The 8,072-nt window shown below is 35.2% G+C and overlaps 1 protein-coding gene and 1 long non-coding RNA gene across 2 annotated transcripts in view; one reads left to right on the forward strand and one right to left on the reverse strand.

Moving 5' to 3' along the window:
• The window catches only part of LOC107739759 (angiotensin-converting enzyme-like), a 20,698-nt gene extending 18,489 nt beyond the window's left edge, over window positions 1-2,209 (forward strand). The window contains exons 4-7 of the mRNA XM_016551966.1: window positions 201-299; window positions 417-539; window positions 662-849; window positions 1,979-2,209. Coding sequence (XP_016407452.1) covers window positions 201-299; window positions 417-539; window positions 662-849; window positions 1,979-2,178 — 610 coding nt within the window. The 3' untranslated portion in view covers window positions 2,179-2,209. The remainder of the gene's footprint in view (window positions 1-200; window positions 300-416; window positions 540-661; window positions 850-1,978) is intronic.
• Window positions 2,210-4,535: 2,326 nt separating this feature from the next.
• LOC107739763 (uncharacterized) lies at window positions 4,536-7,927 on the reverse strand. Its single transcript, XR_001640027.1, has 3 exons — window positions 7,806-7,927; window positions 6,677-6,821; window positions 4,536-5,333 (listed from the first exon to the last, which is right to left on the reverse strand). It is a non-coding gene; the product is annotated as an uncharacterized LOC107739763 (long non-coding RNA).
• Between the last annotated feature and the right edge of the window lie 145 nt (window positions 7,928-8,072).

Below are 8,072 nucleotides of genomic sequence, written 5' to 3' on the forward strand. Positions count from 1 at the left end.
TATATGTTTTTTTACATGTTGCATCAATACATCATATTGTTTGTCATTTAACGGATACATTGATCCATATCGAGGTATTGTTACACCCCTACTGTTGTTTGCTAATCAGTTATATTAACATCAAAGCTGTGCAATATATAAAAATATATAAAATATGTAAAGTTGTACCAGAGCTGAATTTGTGTATATTATACAAACAGAATGAAGTACCAGGGATTGTGTCCACCTGTACCGCGCACTGAGGAAGACTTCGACCCTGGTGCGAAGTTCCACATCCCAGCTAATGTGCCCTACGTCAGGTACACAACAAAACAATATATCACTAATGTGGAAAGATCTTGCATCTATCATGTTACACAACTCGTGTAATCAAATAAGCCTTTGGATTGACCGTTTATTTGGTTTGGCTCCAAAAGGTACTTTGTGAGTTTTGTAATCCAGTTCCAGTTCCACAAAGCCCTGTGTGAAGCAGCCGGTCAGCCAGCTCCACTCCACAACTGTGACATCTACCAGTCCAAAGAAGCAGGGAAACTCCTGGGGTCAGTAAATGACTGAGAACTGTTTCCAGTTTTTACAAGCACTGGGAGCAATAAAGTAGTAAGATTTTATAGTCTCATCATTTTTGCTCGCGAGTAAAAGATCTCTACTCCCTCCTCCTCAGTGATGTGATGAAGATGGGCTTCAGTAAACCCTGGCCCGAAGCCATGACTTTGATTACTGGCCAGCCCAAAATGTCAGTCCAGCCTCTGATGGAGTATTTCCAACCGCTCATCGAGTGGCTTGAAGAGGAGAACAAAAAGAACGGTGACGTCCTGGGATGGCCAGAGTACGATTGGACGCCTTACAAAAGTAAGCTTGGAGTTCATGAATCGACACTCAAATGTTGGTTTACCACTCAATTTCCTGTGTTTTACTGAAACATAAATGTACTTCAGCTGGGAAACTTGGATGGATTTCAGTCAAATTAATTGGAGCAGAGTAAAATTTGAATGTTAGTAAACCAATCCCAACGACTTTCCAAGAAGCTCCAACTCAATTGTAAACCACTGGATTTGGGTGATTATTCAAATACGGCAAGTTTCTTTTCTGGAAATTTTTTTCCCAGAATATTCTATATATATACAGTGGGTACGGAAAGTATTCAGACCCCCTTAAATTTTTCACTCTTTGTTCCTTACCCATACTTTTTAACTTCTCTTCTATAGTTTATTTATAACATTTATATAAAACATTTATAAAAAGATGTCATAACACAGAGATCAAATTTTCAATTAACGTATAAACATAAGTATATGTTTATGTGCAATTTTATTATTTATAACAGAATCTCTGCCCCCAATACTGCTGTCATTACTTTCATCTCACCAATAATTTGTATAATATAATATAAATTCATAAAATACATTTGTAAAAAATATGTCTTTAAGAACTTCATAAGGATCACATTTTCACTTAAACGTGGTACTGTATATGTACAATTTTATTATTTATAACAACAGAATCTGTCCCCGTATTGCTGTCATTACCATCACACAAGACTTTGTATAATAATATAAAATACAATTTAAAAAAACTTAATAAAGAGTTTTCAACCAACTTACTGTATATGTACAATTTGTGATATTTATAAAATAATCTGTCCCCAATACTGATCACACCAAGAATTTGAGTATCATTCCATTCTGTTCTATTCTACATATGATGGAAATGACAAGTGACAGGGTCAGAAATGTCATTAATATTAAGATTTTAAACTTCATTTGAGGTTTACTATAGTGTATATATAAGGTTAATTATAGTATATATTTATTCAGAAACAATCTTTTTTTCCCCTGTAATTCGTAGTTACTTGTCTGCTAAGTAACATCATGTGTTAACATGCACAAAAGTAAAACTACCATCAATAACAAAAATCCAGACCATAGCACTTTTTAACACTAGTACAAGTGCTCACACACTTCTCACCTGTTTGTTTCAGTCGCTTCAGTGATGGAAGAGAAGCCGAAAGCAGTCAGTTTCCTGGGTTTGAGTGTGGATGAGGCAGGTGCTGTGGCGGGACAGTGGATTCTCCTGGTTCTGAGCATCGTCTTCCTGCTTGGCATCATCTATTTAGTCTACAGATACAGGAAGACTAAACGCTTACAGGACAAATCAATGTCTCAGATGGAGCTCAAGTAAAATCCTTTAAATAGGAATACATTCTATTCTTACCATGCAGTCATTACTTTTTGACAAAAACCACCTCTTTTTGAATGTATATTTATAAGACTAAACGCTTACAAGACAAATCGATGTCTCAGATGGAGCTTAAGTAAAGGAACACATTCTATTCTTACCATGCAGTCATTACTTTTTGACAAAAACCACCTCTTTTTGAATGTATATTTATTATTTTTGGTCAAATTTGTTTGACTATGCAATGAAAGGTAACTTGTAATTTATTTGTAAAATTTAAATGTTTGACTGCTGTTTTCAATTATTTGTATAGTCTTAGCTGTATGCATTTCTGATTGATTTTACTGGTAAACCTTTATAGAATATAAAGAATAATACAGACGTTCTGGCTTTGTGTATTGTCTGAGTGCAGGAACATTTCATAAAAATGAGCCTTCAATTAAAAAAAAAAAAATTTTATCTTAAAAAAAAGACCTTACAGACCATCATGTTTTTTTTTCTGTGTGGACATACAGTATATTTTCTCAACTCTATACCCAGGTCTGAGGTATACAAGCATTTGCTCAGAACGTAATGAACTCTAGTGTTTCAGTATCCAACTCCCCTCTAAAAACTAAACGAGTCAACCAATGTGGGCTTCTTTCTGACAATCCACTCCAATCCACCACTTGATTATATTAAACTTCACTAAAATATAAAACTTCAAGCAATTAACCATGTGATCATTTTCAGTATTCCCGAACGTGGACTGATCTGAGCTGAACTGAATTGAAATCTGCAACAGTCCTTGTGGCTTGGCAGTACATGTACATCTTTTTAATAGAAAATATAGCATTTGTTCAAGCATAAAAGCAACATTCTTCACTAGTTTCTAGTAGCTGCTGTTCTGCAAAAAAGAGTAAACACAATACTATTTGAGTAGACGGTAAAACAAAAATAAAGAATGAAAATGTGAAATAGACAAGAACAGAGTGACTTGCGTCAAATTACACCACAAAATCATACAAAAAAATCAATATTGAGTCGTCAAACAATAGGTGAAGTTTGGGTCAGGACTATATATTGACTGCATCAGCTTTGATTTTTGCTCATACAATGCGAATGTTTTTTTTTCCGCATTGCAGTAATGAGAATTTAATTGTGCTTAATTGTTGTAAAATTGCTTCACAATGTAAAAAAAGTCCTAAATTAAACTGTTATTCAAACTGTTTATATATATATATATATATATATAGAGAGAGAGAGAGAGAGAGAGAGAGAGAGAGAGAGATTCACCTTACTTTTTGACAAAAACCACCTCTTTTTGAATGTATATTTATTATTTTTGGTCAAATTTGTTTGACTATGCAATGAAAGGTAACTTGTAATTTATTTGTAAAATTTAAATGTTTGACTGCTGTTTTCAATTATTTGTATAGTCTTAGCTGTATGCATTTCTGATTGATTTTACTGGTAAACCTTTATAGAATATAAAGAATAATACAGACGTTCTGGCTTTGTGTATTGTCTGAGTGCAGGAACATTTCATAAAAATGAGCCTTCAATTAAAAAAAAAAAAATTTTATCTTAAAAAAAAGACCTTACAGACCATCATGTTTTTTTTTCTGTGTGGACATACAGTATATTTTCTCAACTCTATACCCAGGTCTGAGGTATACAAGCATTTGCTCAGAACGTAATGAACTCTAGTGTTTCAGTATCCAACTCCCCTCTAAAAACTAAACGAGTCAACCAATGTGGGCTTCTTTCTGACAATCCACTCCAATCCACCACTTGATTATATTAAACTTCACTAAAATATAAAACTTCAAGCAATTAACCATGTGATCATTTTCAGTATTCCCGAACGTGGACTGATCTGAGCTGAACTGAATTGAAATCTGCAACAGTCCTTGTGGCTTGGCAGTACATGTACATCTTTTTAATAGAAAATATAGCATTTGTTCAAGCATAAAAGCAACATTCTTCACTAGTTTCTAGTAGCTGCTGTTCTGCAAAAAAGAGTAAACACAATACTATTTGAGTAGACGGTAAAACAAAAATAAAGAATGAAAATGTGAAATAGACAAGAACAGAGTGACTTGCGTCAAATTACACCACAAAATCATACAAAAAAATCAATATTGAGTCGTCAAACAATAGGTGAAGTTTGGGTCAGGACTATATATTGACTGCATCAGCTTTGATTTTTGCTCATACAATGCGAATGTTTTTTTTTCCGCATTGCAGTAATGAGAATTTAATTGTGCTTAATTGTTGTAAAATTGCTTCACAATGTAAAAAAAGTCCTAAATTAAACTGTTATTCAAACTGTTTATATATATATATATATATATATAGAGAGAGAGAGAGAGAGAGAGAGAGAGCGAGAGAGATTCACCCAACTAATGCTGACAGGAACATGATGGTTTGGGCAAACATTTTATACACTTAAACACTGTAGTCTTCCTCCATGGGAGGAAGTAGCTGGAAAAAAAATGGAGCAGTTCTTATGCAGTGTTACAAAATAAGCGTCCAAAGACAAAGCAACTGGAACTTGAAAATCGAGTATTTCCTCAGTGCTGTTTGATCAGAACTGGTTTCAAATCAGTTATAGCATGATGGGAAAGATCTCCTTATCTCAATGAGTAAAATGACCCAAGGCTCTGGAAAGGGGAACTATTATAGTGACATTAAAAAAATATTACAATGGAATGAAATTTAAAATGCAATGAAACACACAAAGCAAGATTTAAAGATTTCAAACTAGGAAAATAAATCAGTTGCTCATTACTAAGTCAAGGACGTCCCAGACAATACTCTGGCTTCGTTGAAAGCGGTTTAATGGTCTACAAACCACGATATTGCACACAGACCAACAAACATTTCGAAACGTTCTCACTGCGTGATTGGCGGCTCCAAACGCCAGTGTCTGCTGAGTTGAGACGGGGTTAATAAAAGACATCCTCCAATCATCACGCTCCCCAGGCTCTGGACGGAGAGAGGTGAAGAGGTCAGTAGTAATATTCATGCATTTCTGTCCAGTTGGTGACCCAGAGTTTCTTGCTCAGTTCTTGCTCGGGCTGAAAGGCCAAGTTATAGCGTTCCTCTTTGCGTACTTTCACTCCATGGTACTTTGGCATTATCCTGTAGTAAACGGTCCTTTTGAAGAAACCGCACTGCTCGAGACAGACAGAGAATCAAAGAAACGTTTCAGGTAAGAGTGACGGATATGCTTTGTAATGAAAATGTAAAAGTAAATAAAAGTAATTAGATTTTAAATGTTAGCATTTATTCACCCTCAAGACAAGCCTGTATTATTTCTTCTTTCGCAAAAAGCTCCATAAAAGCATCGTAAAAGAAGTTCATATGACTTGTGCTATATATTTCAAGTCTTCTGAAGCCATTTGATACATTTTACAGCTAGATTTTCTCATGTTGTTTTTTCAAACTTGCTGCATTGTGATTGGTCATGTGACGAATGAGAAAAGCTGTTTACTAGCAAATTTTATGATTCTTTTATGATGCTTTTTGACATTTTTGGAGCTTTGCAGTATCAATCTAAATCCACTTTTCTTGAAAAACAGCAGCATGGAAATCTGTTCTTCTCCGGATCTGTTCTTCATGGAAACAGATCCGGAGAGATTTAGCATTACAACACTTGCTCACAGTGAATGGGTGCCGTCAGAAAGAAACAAATCACGTTTTAACATTAAACTGTCGTTTATAATGTATAATAATGCTTCCTCCAGTGAAAAAGTCCATCCCCTGTTGTCCTCTCACATCAAAATCCACTAACATATTTGTTCTGGCTTTTAAACATTGCTTGATCTCTGCATATTTCTCTCCTGATTCAGAGAAATGGCTTTTTCACTGGATAAAGCAATATTATGGATAGAGGATTCATGTTTTAGCCAGTTTGAAGTGGATGGATTTGTTTATTACAAACACGCAGTCTTTCACTAAACGTTAATTGATGGACTCAATTCATGTGGATTATTGTGATGTTTTTATCAGCTGTTTGTACACTCATTCTGACGGCACCCATTCACTGCAGAGGATCCATTGGTGAGCAAGTGATGTAATGCTAAATTTCTCCAAACCTGATAAAGAAACAAACTCACCTACATCTTGGATGGCCTGAGGGTGAGTAAATGTCGGGCAAATTTTCATTTTTTGGTGAACTATTCCTTAAAGCACTGTATAAATGCATAGACATTATTAAAGAATGGGGAAAAAACTGAATCTTCATGCTTCAATTAGGATTCATTGAAATTAGTGTACACAAAAAATGTAAAAATATTTAATTAGTGGAAAAAGTGCATTGAGATTCCCATTTGAGCTCTACGTCTCTGGGAATATTAAGGGTTATTGAGCAAGACAGAGAGAATGAGAAATGAAAAGATTGTTATTTGACTCTGGCAGGGAAGGAATTACGGAGGTAAGCCAGAAAAAAGATTTGTGAAGTGAAAAGTCCGAAAAAGCGTATGGTAACTAGAGAGATCTCCAGGGTCTGCTTTACCGAAGGGCCCTAACAGTGCTGCCATAGCGTAGGCTCAGTATTCCTCCGTCAGCCTCTCTGTCTCAGAGGGCTGGATCTTTATTTCTGCTTTCTGGGATTTGGCCTCATACATCTCCCTCCTGCTGGCCCGTCGGAAGAAACCGCACTGTGGAGGAGGGGCGGAGCCCAAGGCGGGACATTTATTACTGATTTAAATAACAAGAGGCAGTGACATTTCACATCAAGGGTGCACTGGGTCAAATTGAATTTCATGGACTGCAAGCATGTGGTTTAAATCTGTCCTTTCATTTGCGTTTATTAACCATCCCTGGTTAAGTTATAGTTTATAAATAAATGTTTTAGGAAAAGTGCCTAAAAGTGGGTGGTGTAACCAAAATCCAATATCACGCTATGAGTAATTTTATGTAATGGTACTATTCAAAAGTTTGGGGTTAGAATTATTTTTTTTTATTCAGCAAGAATACGTTCAAATCAAAAGTGACAAAAGATTTCCATTAAAAAAAAAAAATGCTGTTCTTTTGAACATTGTTCATCAAATAATCCTGAAATTATTTTTTGGAGCAACAAATCAGCAAATTAGAATTATTTCTGAATGATCACGTGACACTGAAGACTGGAGTAATGATGCTGATAATTCAGCTTTGCATCACAGGAATAAACTTAATCTTTTCATTTCGTTTCATTATTTTCTCTTTTGTTTGGATGGATGCAAACCACAACATAAAATTATTTATAACAAAAAAATCTGGCATCAGTGAAAAAACAAAAACAAAGCTTAACCCAACATTATGCAACACTTGACTTAAAAACAAAATAAAACCAATATTATAAAATGTTGAACGTAAAATAGCTGATGTATACACACGTGACCCCACATCAGTTGAATTTGATGGTAAACTTTAATATAATAAATAACTGGGACACGTCCTGATCTGTATCTGCACATACATGTGTACTACCGTATGCTGGTCTAGCAGAATTTCTCAGGTGACACATTTCTACTATCGTAACACTTCCCAGCCCAATTGTGACCTGGATTTCAGATCATTCTAAATGATGGGCAAACTTTTTTGAAAAGTTAGAATTTTGATCTTGATGGGATGTTGACCAAATATAAAAGCGCAAATACCTTCCACAGAATGAGACTGATGATGCCTAATAACAGTATCCCTGCAACCGCTGCAACAATGATGATCCAGAGAGGAACTTCATACGGCGTCTCCTCTCCCAGCACTGGATCAATGTTTACTGAAAACTACAGACAATTCAATCAGATCAAACACCATCAGCTCCTTCATGTCAAAATTAATAAGCAATGACTTATATTTTGCACTGCATTTTACAGTTATGAAAATGGTTTCAGAAGTAAAGTTATTTTTTTATACGCTTACACAGC

The sequence above is a fragment of the Sinocyclocheilus rhinocerous genome, unplaced genomic scaffold (assembly GCF_001515625.1).
Source record: "Sinocyclocheilus rhinocerous isolate Xijiao unplaced genomic scaffold, SAMN03320098_v1.1 scaffold2994, whole genome shotgun sequence".
NCBI classification, from domain to species: Eukaryota; Metazoa; Chordata; class Actinopteri; order Cypriniformes; family Cyprinidae; genus Sinocyclocheilus; species Sinocyclocheilus rhinocerous.